The 14,752-nt window shown below is 36.2% G+C and overlaps 1 protein-coding gene across 9 annotated transcripts in view; it reads right to left on the bottom strand.

The window, feature by feature from the left end:
* The window catches only part of UBR5 (ubiquitin protein ligase E3 component n-recognin 5), a 136,364-nt gene that overhangs the window by 93,178 nt on the left and 28,434 nt on the right, over positions 1–14,752 (bottom strand). For all 9 annotated transcript variants that reach the window (XM_039853684.1, XM_039853677.1, XM_039853681.1 and 6 more), the window contains exons 2-5: positions 4,115–4,159; positions 3,672–3,753; positions 3,065–3,141; positions 2,214–2,333 (exon numbers count right to left, since the gene is read on the bottom strand). In XM_039853684.1, coding sequence (XP_039709618.1) covers positions 2,214–2,333; positions 3,065–3,141; positions 3,672–3,753; positions 4,115–4,159 — 324 coding nt within the window. The remainder of the gene's footprint in view (positions 1–2,213; positions 2,334–3,064; positions 3,142–3,671; positions 3,754–4,114; positions 4,160–14,752) is intronic.

Here is a 14,752-nt window from a genome sequence, read left to right as displayed (position 1 = left end):
TGAAGAACGCATGCTGAAAGCCAAGACAGGCAGAAAGCTAGGCCTCGGAAAGGTTCTTGAAGGAAATTAAAAGTGCTACTACAGTGACCACACTAATGATAAGAAAGCAAATAGCCTTATTGCTGATATGGAGAAAGTTTTAGTGGTCTGGATAGAAGATCAAACCATCCACAATATTCCCTTAAGCCAAAGCCTAATCCAGAGCAAAGCCAACTCTCTTCAATTCTATGAAGGCTGAGAAAGGTAAGAAAGCTGCAGAAGCAAAGTGTGAAGCTAACAGATGTTGGTTCATGAGATTTAAGGAAAGAAACTGCCTCCATAACAGAAAAATGAAAGGTACAGCAGCAAATGCTGATGTAGAAGCTACTGCAAGTTATCCAGAAGTCCTAGCTAAGATAATGAAAGTGGATATACTAAACAACAGATTTTTAATGTAGACAAAAGAGCCTTCCTTATATTGGAAGAAGATGCCATCTAGGATTTTCAAAACTAGAGAGAAGTCAGTGACTGGCTTCAAAGCTTCAAAGGACAAGCTAATTCTCTTGTTAGAGGCTAATGCAGCTGGTGACTTTAAGTTGAAGCCAGTGCTCATTTACCATTCCGAAAAGCTAGAACCATTGAGAACTAGGCTAAATCTACTCTACCTGTACTCTAAAAAATGGAACAACAAAACCTGGACATTTGTTTACAACATGGTTTACTGAATATAAGCCTATTGTTGAGACCTACTGTTCAGAAAAAAAAGATAATATTCAAAATATTACTGCTCACTGACAATGGACCTGGTCACCCAAGAACTCTGATGAAGATGTGTAACAAAATCCATGCTGTTTTCATGCATGCTAACACATCTATTCTGTAGCCAATGGATCAATGAGCAATTTTGATTGTCAGGTTTTATTATCTAAGAAAGACATTTTATAAGGCAATAGTTGCCACAAACAGTGATTCCTCGGATGGATCTGGGCGAAGTAAATTAAGAACCTTCTGGAAAGAATTCACCATTCGAAATGCTATTAAGAACAACTGTGATTCATGAGAAGAGGTTGAAATATCAACATTAACAAGAATCTGGAATTAGCTGATTCCAATCCTCATAGATGACACTGAGGAGGAGTTCACGACTTCACTGCAGGAAGTTAAATACAGATATGGTGGAAACAGCAAAAGAACTAGAAATAGAAGTGGAGCCTAAAGATATTGTGAAGATAACTGAAATGACAACAAAAGATTGAGAATTTTACATAAACTTAGTTGATAAAGCAGTGGAAGGGTTTGAGAGGACTGACTCCAATTTTGAAAAAAGTTCTACTGTAGACAAATGCTATCAAACACCACTGCATGCTGCAGAAAAATCACTGGTGAAAGGAAAGCGTCAATCGACATGTCAAACTTCATTACCCTGATCAATCAGCAGCCATCGACAATCAAGCAAGACCCTCTACCAACAAAAGATTATGACTCACTGAAGGTTCAGATGATGGTTAACATTTTTCAGCAATAGAGTATTTTTAATTAAGGTACATTGTTTTTGTTTGTTGGTTTGTTTTAGATAAAATGCTATTGCATATTTAACAAACTACACTATAGTCTAAACATAACTTTTACATGCACTGAGAAACCAAATATTTCATGTGACTCGCTTTTTTGCGATACTCGCTTTATTGGGGTGTGGAATGAACCCTCAATATCTCCAAAGTATGTCTGTACAAATATCAAATCGTTATGTCACACACCTGAAGCTACCTGTCCAACTATACCTCCATTCTTAAAAAAGGCAAAAATAATTTTATTAAAGGCTGTTAAGGTTTAGTTTACATGAATTTAAAACCTCATTAATTCAGAAAGAACTATCAAATTTGGATACCAAAAAAAAAAAAGGTTAGCTTTTTTATTTACCCAAGAATGAGTCACAAAACCAAAGATGATATCATTGAAATTTTTAAATGACATAAATGACGTGATAAATAACATTATAAACTCATGTGAACATTATATACTTTTAAAAGGTCAGGAACCTGGGTTAATTGTAATTAGCCTGTGTGGGTCATTTTCATCGTGGTGGCTCACCGTGAGCAACATGAGTTCCTGCCCAGAGCTCAGGACTTTCCTCATTCCATCACTAGACAACACTGAAGACGAGCACTCACAGTGAGAGCACTCCCAGTGCAATGGCCCAGGCCAACGGATGCCATCATCTGGCCATAACTCACCCCAGGGTGTTGCCTGCCAGCCTGCCCAGAGTCTCAGAACCTGAGAGAAACCAGGGGGAGTCGCTTGTTCTACCAGGCCTCGATGTCCTCCCTGCTCCCGAGTTGCTGTTCAACTTTGACCTGGGAAAAAACAAGAGGCAGAACAATACAGAACAGTCCCAAACTGCCTAGGAAGGAGCCCGGATTTCCAGGCCTCGCTACTCTGGTAAAATACCAGCCTAAGTATTCTCTGATTAATTCTACTACAATGTATATTTCACATCAAATTGCAAACCTAACAACTTGCTGCCTCCTAACAACCTGTGGTCCTTTGCTGGTTCAAACTATTTTGGAGGATTAACTACAGATGAATTGTTCTTCAGATATTTTTTAAAAATCATGCTTCCCTTAGAAGCTGTCAATTGAAACTCATCACACATTATCTAGCAATCTTTTTTCATGTCATCATTTATAAAGACCAAAAATTTAAAGACCTTGTCATTTTCAAATTTGAGTTACTTGATTTGGAAATATTAAAAAGCGGAAAAAAAAGTGATACAAACAAGTTATTTCGATCAAAGAGCATATCTGAATTGAGACCTACCAAATATGTTTGATTCTGGTAACCTATTTCTGTTAAGTGATCATCAACTCCTCTGCTACTTTTAACACTAATACTTTTAGCTATAAATAATAGTGCTCACATAAAAATTAAAATTAAACTACAAAGTAACCATTTTACTCTATTTTAAGTGTCTCATTTCCTGCAATGCTTTTTTTTTTTAACTTGAGGGTTACCAAAATCAAAACACAGGTTTAAAATAATACCTATTAAGAGCTAAATATTAAATAGAAAGGACATAATGTCTTACCCATCGTTATTATCAGGTTTACCCAATTCCAATCTGTCTGGCTGTACTGAAAAACCAATCCTGCAAACTCTACCATCCTAAAAGCAAAAAAAAATAGAAGAAATTTCCTAAGTAAAAATATGTATTAAAATTTGAATTTATTCAATAAATAAATAAATAAACAAACAAATAAATAAATAAATAAATAAATTTTGGGGTTTATTCAACAGATATATAGCTATCACTGTCAAGTCAGAAGACAACAAATAAGCTCCCTTCCAAAAGGGGCTCATGCCTGAGTTGGGGAAATATGTCTTACATACATTATCAAGAAGTCAATAAAAATAATTTAAAATATTTCAATCTAACAGAATTCAAAATAAGAAAATGACTGTATATCAAAAACTTCTCTATTCTGTTACTAATTAGTTTCAAGCTCTAGCAAATTATTTAAGCTTTCTCTGAGCCAGAGAAATTTACACAATAAGGAAATGGTACTGAGTGATCTCTGAAATAACTCTTACAAGAAATTGCTATTTTCCATGGCTAAAAAGAAAGAAACCTGATGATGCACAGTTGTATTTTAATTATTTATACTCATTTCTCTACCTTATAGTAAACAATTTACCTCAAGAAGAAAGGCAGCATGATTTGGTCCCACCACACACTGTTTAATAGTAGCCTGTTCCAATACATTCAAAGGGGGGTGGCTGGTGAATAAAAAAAAGGTAAGTAAAATTACTTTTTAAATGGTAAATATATCATCCAATTAACAACAACAACAAAAAAGATAGCTGGCAAACCCTGTTTTAAAAAACTAATATTTACATATTATAAAGCAATAATTGAAAAACAGTAATTTATGATATCCCCATTAGAGCTCCATGGTAGGCCACATTTTTAAAAGACCAGTATGAACAGAAGCTATAATTCAAGTGAACCCAACTCATAAAAAGTTGATAGTGAAGTATTCCTAATAGCTGTTCCCTAAATATGAGGTTTTTCTCTAACAAAGAAAAATCATGCTTTTCAGAAAATTTTACTTTTCAGAAAATATCTTACAACTCTTACCTGTTTAAATTATATTTGTTCAATTTCTCTGAAACTTCCCGTAACCTTTAAACACAAAACAAAACATGACTAAACAACATGTACAGATCCTTTGTAAACAAAATAGTTCTGACAGGTACTTGTACCATTATTTTAGTAAATCTGCTATGGCAAGAATGTTTTTTATATTGTCTTTGATTTTTGTCCCCCCAAAAATCACAAGTCAACTCTACTATTCCCTTCTCTCACCACCTCATTAGCAAAGTCAATGATAACAACATTAATTCCATTTTATAGATGAGGAAACTGAGGCTTCTAGAGTTGATATAACAGTAAGTGGCAGCAGAGCGGGATACTAGAACCAATGCCCAAATGAAAGCCAGTTTTTAAACACTGTGCTAAACATGTCAAAAGAGACTGTTGAATGTACATGTATATAATGAAATATGTGAGAAGCACAAATCTATTAAGATTTACTATAATGGGGCAGAAAAAGTCCAAAAGCTTTAAGGCATAGTCTCAAGTTCCTGAAGGGCCTTATGACACAAAATTGTACTAATTAAAACCTGAATGTCCATATCTATAAAACAAGTATAATACCTCCTATATTTAAGAGTACTGAATATTCTTAGAAAAATCTTAAAGGACTGCATTAAAAAAATATATCAACTCATAGTATCTATTACGATTTTGCTGTTTTTCTCAAAGAAACAGCCTTGAATTAATATAAAATATTGCTGATACCTTTTAAACACCTGTCAACCTAAAGAAGTCAACTTATAATATAAGGATGTAATAAAATGTAGAGATGTTAAGAGCTGCCTGGTCTTTCCAAACATTTTCAGAAATAATTCTCTTAAAAATAAACAGAATTTTAGAATGCAATGGGGGGTGGGGACAGTAAATAGGAAATTCCATGAGTTTTGCTCTCTAAAATGTGACAAAAATACATAAATCAAATTTTAATCATTTGTACTAAATTGAAAAGTAGAATACATCCTCAATTACAAATCGCACCTTAAAAGCCAGTTTAGGATTAAAGAGCTGCCACAAATCATATAATGGGCAAATAATCTAATTATTTCAATAAGAGATTCTAGTAGGAGCCAGCTGTCCCTCAATTTTACTTTACCCCGGTAGTTCTATCCTGTGTCCAATGCTGAAGAGCATCTTTCAAACATAAAATACATACAGTAACTATCCAACACCAAATCGTATTCCTAAGAATAATTTTTAAATGGTATAATTTCTTTTCCAAAAAGTAGAGATGGTGACTTCATTCTCACTCCCAAAGAAATAGTATCTGATCATGTGTGACTTGGCTTCCAAGAAAACATTTCCTTTTTGTAGTATAGTGCTACAACTATTTTCTTTAACAAAAATGTGTTTTCATAGGTACTAGAGACCACCAAGCTTTTTCACCAAACCCTAGTTTCCTCATTTAGAAGGCACACTTTTGTGTCCCAAGACAAAATACCATAAGAGTAATGCACTGGAACCCTTATGAGCTCTGAGAGAAGGCTGACTAAAACATGGGGAGAAAGTAAACAGGAAGGCTCCATTCTGGGCAACAACAGTCTCCATGAGACCGAGAGTGGAGGCAGGGTCTCTCAACCGCCTCCGCCCACATTTACTGTAAGTAATTTACAAAACTTTTCACCCAACTAGAGCCCGAATATGAAAAACAGCTAAGAAAGGTTTTACTTCTCAAAAACCATAGTAGTGACACTTTTCAAAGGTATTTATTACTAGCTTAAACTAAACCCGCTCGTTTCCACTCCTTTTTTCTTAGCTCACCATTGTCCCTAGAGTCTTCACAAAGTATACAATATGTGGGAGGGGAGACAAAATTTGCCAGAGCCTTTTCAAAGCTGGACAATAACTGAGATTAAGAATTAAATGCTCTTTTTATGGTTCCAAATGTCATTCCAGGTAGACGACATTTATAAAACTAAAATAGGCATTGGGGACATGAAAATGATAGAAAATATTTAATAACAGGAGCTCAGAATTTCAAGATACTACGGACATAGAGGAAACATTACTGCCATCAATGAAATTTTCCAATCTTATAAATCATGGTGGACTCCTAACCACATCTGAAAAGTAACACACATCTGTATTGGAAACGATACCCACAGGATAGCAAGTAATCTGGGATTATTTCTAGCTCACCTACTACTAACTGGGCTCATTTAAACCCATTAGGTCTCAAGTTCTCACTTATGTGAAGACGAATAGTCATCTCTGGTTCTTTCAGTCCTAAAATTCTTATAAATACATGAAAAGCAATGTCTCAGTAGAGGAAATATACATACGCGCAATGTTTTTTGTGGTAACAGCACTTCCTGTCATACTCAATTTCATCTTACTCATCTGAAACTTTCACATACAAATTGATTTTACATGGATATCAAATTTTTTTTTCTTAAATTCAATCCCAAGTTTATATAAAATGTGTCATTGTACCAAATCTGAAGGCAGTTATCACGACTAAATTGGCCACTTACACGTTCGTTTACATGGATCCCAGATAATAATATGACAAAGAAACGTTCAAGCAAAAAAAAAGAAAGAAACTATAAAATAAGCATTTAGTTTCCTTTTGCATTTCTTCAGCAGACATGCAAATCACAGAATCACTGCAGGTCAACAATCACATTCATTTAAATTTGATAAATTACTAAATGTTTCTATGTAATTATTAGGCCTGTCTACTTTAAAGAGTTTTTCTCTAAAAGTTTATAATGCTTACAGTTACTAACTACACTTCCTCTCACAGCAACATTAACAAGTTTTCCCTATTTTTAAAATAAAAGGAAAACCACCCTATAGCTCACCAAATTCCACTTCGGAATAAATTTTGACATGTGGTTGTGATGGAAAACAATTTTAAGAGTAGAATATAACTACAAAATAACCTCATAACTCAGTATTTAATCTCATCTAGGAAAAAAAAGAAAAGCCTTTTGTGAAGTGGCTGTAACAATGGATAGGTTAGCAATAAGCTTCTGACAATCCTTAGTACTCCTACACCAAAGATTTATTCTATATTCCGATTCAATAACCTACTTTATTTCTTTAAATTTATAGACATTTTACAGATCTGGAGGCTGGAATTTTTTTAAAAAGCACCAAGGTAAAGTAACAGCAAACTGCTGTCAGTAGACAGACAAGAAATCAAAGTATAACAGTACTTCCTAGAAATTAACATATTTCATTGCTGCCCTTAAAATCTCCTATAACTTCAGTCTCATTTTCTCGATATATAACATTATCATTTTAAAGATAATTCATCTCACTACCACTACTCAACTGGCAACAGCACTTAGTGCAGTTTCTTCAATTTTATAATTAATTCTCTGCCTACTCCTTCCCTGCCATCTAACACACCTGCATGCTGACACACACACCTGCCCCTGAACTGAATGAAACCTGATGCATTTCTAGCTGGACTTCTAAAACTAAAAAATGTCGGTATATTTAGATCCCTAAAAGGCTTCATTTCTCCAGGAAAGAAAAATATTCCTAACATCCCACATTCTACAAGATGATGGCTTTCATGTCCGGAATTGTAAGACAAAGTACATACACCACTCATGTTTCACGTGTATCTGCAATCACCTTAATGGTGGCAAGCGGTATAATCTGCCACCAGAATACTTCCTCCAGTCTTCTGGCCCAGCTCAAGTACAATCTCCGCCATGAACCCTCCCGGAAGTCCTCACTTCCTCCCTTCAGAAGCCTCCAGCTTCTGCCTCATACAGGACCTTCACTGTCTGCTTTACATTCTAGTCATCTGTGTTTCTGTCTGAACTGGCTTTACAGATTCCAAGCAAACACAGGCTAAAACTTCTCAAGTCTGTCCTCGCTCTTCCATATCTTAGATACAGTTCCAACAGTAAAAATGCGTACAATGATACTATGAGACACAATCCATTTAAAGGCAGAAAAGGTTCCTGATCTTAATCTCAACAAAACTAACTCCTCAGGTCTTCCATCTCAAATTAAAGTTTAGAATAAGCAAGAAAAGTGTGACTATTTAAATTTAAAATAGTTGGCCATAGAACTCTTAAAAGCAGACCAGATGACATACAGAAAACATTTAGTAACTCAGTGTTTACCCAATAATCATATAAGTAAACTGCCTTTAAAGTGACCTCACTCCAACCTTCAGATATCTATCCAGAATAAAACTTTGACATACCCATGTAATTTTATTTTGGAGTAAAGAGCTTAGTAATTCATACAAAAAAAAACAACAGCCAACAGTCAGTAAAGGTCACCTACACTAAATCAGACTCCCACAGAAAATGTCTTAAAGCTCACCTCTTTCCATGTCAGAAAGGCAGGCATTGTCAAAATGCAAATGAAGTACATTAAAAACCTATATCCAGATATTTTATTGCAGAAAAATACTCTAGGAATATTTATTAAATTCCTCCCAAAGCAAATCCTCTAAATCTTAAAGCCTAAAACTCAAGAAGAAATAAAGTTGCACTTTTTTGGGGGGTGGTGGGGGGCTGTATGTTACTAGACAGATGGCTCTATAGGAGACAGACCCCATCTGCAACCACAGAACATGTCTTTCCACTGTCTCATCACGCACCCTCCTGAGTGCAGGCCGTCAGTCCTTGACTTTCACACGTTGTCCTTTTACACAATTCTTATACCATACTAAACACTGCTACCTCTGAACTGCTTCTCCGCATGCCAACTGTTCACATTATCACTGATTTCAATAAATTAAAACTATCACATGGTGGTCCCACCTGTCAGCCACTGTAACTGGGGGGGCAGAAGGAAGGGGGAGCAGGGTTGTAACTATGCTTCAGGCAGAGTTGCAGTAGCATTTTGAGATAGTCATTGACTTGTGCCAGCATCAGCTATCTTATTCAATCCAGTCCAAAGGACATTCAAGTTCAGATACGTTTTTCTTAGTTGTATGTGAATGTTTATAGCAACTTTACTCATAACAACCAAAACCTGGAAATGAGTCAGATGTCCTCAAGTGAGCAAATGGTTAAGCAAACTGTGATACATTCACCAGGGACCACTACTCAATAACAAAAAAAGAATAAACTATGAATACATCCAACAACCTGGATGAGTCTCCAGAGAATTACGCTGAATGAAAAAAACGAATCCTAAAAGGTTACATACTATATGATTCCAATTATATAACATCTCTGAACTGAGAAAACTGCAGAAATGAAGAACAGATTAATGGTTGCCAAGGTTTAAGGAGGGTTGGCGGGTGGGAGAGAAGTGGGTACAGCTATAAAAGGGCAACATGAGGGTCCCTTGCAGATAGAAATGTTCTGTATCTTGGTTGTGATACTGTATTAGTTTTGAGTTACAAACACAGTGAATTTGTAATTCCATCATTCCTTGTATATTTATGACCTGTCATCCTATTTAAAAATTTAAAAACTTCCCTTTTTCTTCTCATGCTCTTTTATTTTTACTTTTTTGAAATCGTCAAGATCCATAGATTTTTCCTTATTTGGAACTGAAATTAGCCAGTAGGAGCCCCTGCAACCTGGTTTCTGTGTCTTTCGACATAATTCCATAAGTCTTTGAGGGCTTCCTTGCTTTACATCCTAAATATTCCTGAAAATCCTTCGGATTGTCCATATTTGTTCACTAATCAGTTCTCTTCCTCTGAGTTACTGGCAATCATGGCTGCTGGAAAGGAATAAAGGGGGTGGAGGGTGCGGCCTCTTGAATTACTTCATAAAGGTACACCTGAACACTCCCAACCAAGAGAAGATATTTCTCTTTATTGCCATTGTGCATTAGTTCCAAATAAATATTATTCTGCTCATTATCTTGATGTCTGGGAACCTGTATTATAGAAAAATACTTCATCGAACTTAATTATAGCATTCTTTTCATTATAGCTACATAGTTTGTTTTGAGGTAGCAAGCTACAAATTTTTGTACAATGTTGTTTATAGATATGTGAATGAAAAAATTATTGTAATGCTGCAAACTGATCTTAGGCATAAAATGTCTGCAGTTCTTTACTCGAATAGTCAGGGAGCCAACCACATCCCCCAAGGGCATCAAATTTGGTGTCTCAGGTGTTACTTCCAGATCTTTACTTTCAGCATGCACTTAAGATAACACTGATGTTGATCATTTCTGAAGTTTCCAAAAGCCAGTGTGTTATCACTTTATGCATTACTCTTATTATATAATGGGTGTTATTATTTATTGCAATTAGTTTCATGTATACAGTGCATTGGTTAGACATCTATGCAGATCATAAAATGATCCCAATTGTTCCCTCCACCTAGCCAACGTATTAATAATGCTAACTGCATTCCCTATGCTGTGCTCCCCATCCCCGTGACCATTCATCAGCTACTAATTTGTACTTCTTTAACCCTTCACCCCATTCTCCCAGCTCCCCACCCGCTCCACGTCTGTCACCAAATTGTCCACTATATTTGTGAGTCTGTTTTTGATTAGTTTGTTCTTTTTATTCCTTAGATTCTGCATATAAGTGAAATCATATAGTGTTTATCTTTCTCTGTCTGACTTAAACACCTTCTAAGTTCATCAAAGCAATATCTTTTTCCATTCTCTTCCTTTTAGTCTGTGTGTGTCTTTTAATCTGAAGTGAGTCTCTTGTAGGCAGCACGTAGGGGTCTTGTTTTCTTATCCATTCATCCACTCTATCTTTTAGTTGGGGCACTTAATTCCTTTCCATGTAAGGTACTTATTGATAGGAATGTAGTTGTTACCATTCTGTATTCTTGTTTTTAATACACGCTTTTTCCTCTTAAAGAAGTCCCTCCAACATTTCCTGGAATACTGTCTTGGTAGTGATAAATTCCGTTAGCTTATTTTTGTCTGGGAAACTCTTTATCTGTCCTTCAACTCCAAATGATAGCTTTGTTGGATAAAGTATTCTTGGTTGTAGATCTTGGGTCTTCATCCTGTTGAATATTCTTTGCCAAACCCTTTTGTTCTGCATAGTTTCTTTTGAGAAATCAGCTGCCAGTTGTATGAATGTTCCCTTATAAGTAACCTTTTCTCTTGCTGATTTTAATATTCTTTCTTTGTATTTAACCTCTGGCATTTTAATTATGATGTCTTGGTGTGGGCCTCTTTGGATCCCTGATTTTTGGAATCTCTGAGCTTCCGGGGGTTTTATGTCCATTTCCTTTACTAGGTTAGTAAGGTTTTCCATCATTATTTCTTCAAACAGCTGTTCAACATCTTGTTTTCCTTCAATTACGCCAGACAGATTTAGACCCTTAATAGTGTCCCATATGCTTCTTAAATTATTTTTATAGTCTTGGCATCTTTTTTTCTTGCTATTCTGATTGAGTGTCCTAGGCTTTCCCGTCCTCTACATAGGACATTTGATCCTTTTCTTTATTCACTGTTTATTCCTTTGTTTATTCCATTTAATATACTTATCATCTTAGATAATGTGTTCTTCATTTCAGACTGGTTCCCTTTTATAATTTCCATTGTCATTTTTATTTTTTTCAATCTCTTTGTTGAAGTTTTCACTGAATTTAACCAATAGTTCATTGAGCATCTTTATAACCAGTGTTTTGAACTCTGCAACTGTTAGATTATTTGACTCCATTTTATCTGGATCTCTGTTCTCTTCTCTCTTATGGTTTCTGCTTCTTTGTCTTCCTATTTTGGCTGCCTTTCTGTGTCTGTTTCTATGTACTAAGCAAAGCTCCTAAATCTCCTAGTCTTATTAGTGTGGCTTTGTGAAGTAGGATGTCCAGTGGCACAGTCCTGAGAGGGGTTCAGCTGCAGGCCAAACTTAGCCCAAGCTTCTGCCCCCTGGGGCCACCTGTCAAGATTCAGCAAGCAATCTACAGGTGCTATGCTTATAGTTGCCTCAAAAGACCACACCAGAAACCGAGGCCAGCTGCCTCCACCAGTGTGAGTCTCAGCAAGAAGCACCTGACTCACTGAGGATACACTTGGATGTGGCTTGGGTGGGGCCTCAAGTTGGGGGAGGCGTGGTTTCAGGGAATCCTCTGGGCAGAGCGACTTGTTATCCAGTTTGATGACATCATGGCTATGCGGAGGGGGAGGACTCAACAGGGAACAATGGACACCACCAGTACTTCTGTGCAGAGTGAGTCTCGCCCTCAACCTTCACTCAGACAATGTCTCCCTGTAAGTCCCTGGTGCCCGCTGCATGCAGCCGAATCAGCACTGGTGCTCAGAGCAAGCAGGTCCGTCACAGCAAAAATCTGCTCACGGACATGGCCCCTTTAAGAGGCGTCTGCCGCTGCCAGAGCCTCAGTCTTAGCTGCTCCAGACTGGGCAGCCCTGCATCCTCGCCCCGTCCTATCTTCTGCCGTTGCAGGGTGCTTTCTTGGATTTCTCCCTAGTTGTATGGTTTGTTCATCTAGATCCCAGGTGATTTTTCCTTGCAGCGTGCTCCTTGTTTCCATCGCAACTTTGATTTGGTCACCAGAGGGATGAACAGAGCCTCTATCATCTACGCCATTTTGGCTGCCCCTCTCTAGGTGCATATTTTTGAACTCCCTAAAAATTCTTTCAATCTTCTCAATAGTTTCCCTTCTTAATCCCTCATAATGTACTTTAATGATTCTCAGGACCTTTGATCTTAGGACCACTTTACACTTAAAAATTATTGAGGAAAAGCTTTTGTTACTGTGGGTTACATCCACTGACATTTATAATATTAAAGCAAAAACCAAGATAATGTTTGAATATTTATTTTAAAAATAATAAACTCATTACATATTAACATAAATTATTTTATGAAAAACAACTCCTTCCCAACAATACTTGTGATGGGAGACTGTTTATATTTTGGTGGACCCCTTTATTATCAAGCTTAATATAAGACAGGTTCTCAGATCTGCTTTTGGAGTCACTACGTCACTGTATATTGTTTTGGTTAAAATATGTGAAGAAAAGCTGGACTTATGTAGATAAGTTATTGGGAAAAAAGGAATATTTTAATACCTTTTTCAGACTGTATTCTTCTTTGATATCGCACCAAAATTCAACAAGTGATAGTTTCTTAAAGGTTGGGAACAATGTGGAATCTAAAATATATCAATAAACTGAAAAAAATCTTTTGCCCATTCATGAATCTGTAACATCATGCACTGGTCATGTGGAAAATACTGGTTTATTGACCAACCAGACCTTCAAAACCACATCTGTTCAAATTGCTATCAATTTAAAGTGTCAAACTCAGAGTGATATAGATACAAATTTCCCAAAATTCTAATTTTTACTTGAAAGCTCAATTTTACCACTGGCAGCAAATAGCTTCAGTTGTCTTCCTTGAAGTAACAGGCTTACTTTGTTCATTTTCGAGCAGACATCAAATACCCATAATCTGAATAACCATAAAAATAAAAAATGATGTTCCATGAGGAAAACAGCTAGTTCAACTTGCAACTAAAATAACTGCAAAAGTGTTTTTACTTAACACAATCAATGTTCTTCTCATTTTATCACACTGAATATTAAAATGACATCTATACAAACATTAAGATTTAATAAAATAATTTTTACTGTTTCATCAAGGACCCCCTTAGGTAAAACTGTTTCCCCCCACCACACGAGTGCAGAAAAAAGTGAAGAATACAATCATTTTCAGTAGCTTGGTGCCAATACTTTGATTTGTGCTAAGAAACTGGTATTTTATTGCTTTTGAACAATAGCGCAAACTGTTCAAAATAGTGAAAAAGACAAATAAGTCTCAGTATTGTTGTGAAGTCAGTTTTGACCTCAGGGCCCCCTAAAAGGGTCCTGGGGATCCCCCAAGTCCATAGATCACACACTCTGAAAACTGCTATGGTCTATTTTAAAATCTCAGTGCCATTAAAGTAAGCAATTACTAAATCGATGTTAGGAAAAACTAATTGCTCATTCTTACTAAAACAGCCACAAATGTCTACCAAAATAACCCAATTATGTACTTTAACAATACTTTTTAAATAATGGATAATCTGTGACACTACAACAAAACCCAACAAGTGATAGTTTCTTAAAGGTTGGTTGCCATGTAGAATCTGAAACCCTATCAATGAACTTTTCACACTGTTATACAAAATCCACAGTCTATCTTGCACTCTGAATAAATCATTTACCCATGCGTGATTCTATTTAGATACAAAATGGCACAGCAAAGTACCTAAAGCATATTAAAATTTTGAGTACTGCCTCCCTGATAGTATTAAACTTCCATGAGGCACTAAGTGTCTATCATTGACTTGCCAGGGATTTTCAATAGAGGAGGAAGAGGCGACAGGGGCAAGGATTTGCAACAACCTCTTTAAAGACTTATATGCAAAAGCTACAGTCAATTACTAAAAGCAGCAGCTGCCCAGCCTACATACGGACACATAATATTAAATCAAATGGCTTTTAATTTTTGAAAAGATTTTTAAAGATTCCTGGCTAACTTTTAAAATAAAAATATTTCACGTAAAATTTCAGATTTCCAGCTTGTCTTGTAAAATGAGATCTAGCAACACAGCTTATATTCCCTAGTGGTGCCTAGAGGTGCCCTTACCTACCTAGCACCTGTCGGCATTTGGGTTTGAGACAAAGGATACAGAGGATTCCTCTTTACTCCCTCTGAAAAAGGATACTTTCTGGGTGAAGAGTAATCTGATCATAGTTTTA

Source organism: Pteropus medius, unplaced genomic scaffold, assembly GCF_902729225.1.
Source record: "Pteropus medius unplaced genomic scaffold, Ma_sr-lr_union100, whole genome shotgun sequence".
In the NCBI taxonomy this organism is placed as follows: domain Eukaryota; kingdom Metazoa; phylum Chordata; class Mammalia; order Chiroptera; family Pteropodidae; genus Pteropus; species Pteropus medius.
The sequence above is the reverse complement of the archived record's forward strand: the minus strand, read 5'-3'. Positions and strand labels throughout refer to the sequence as shown.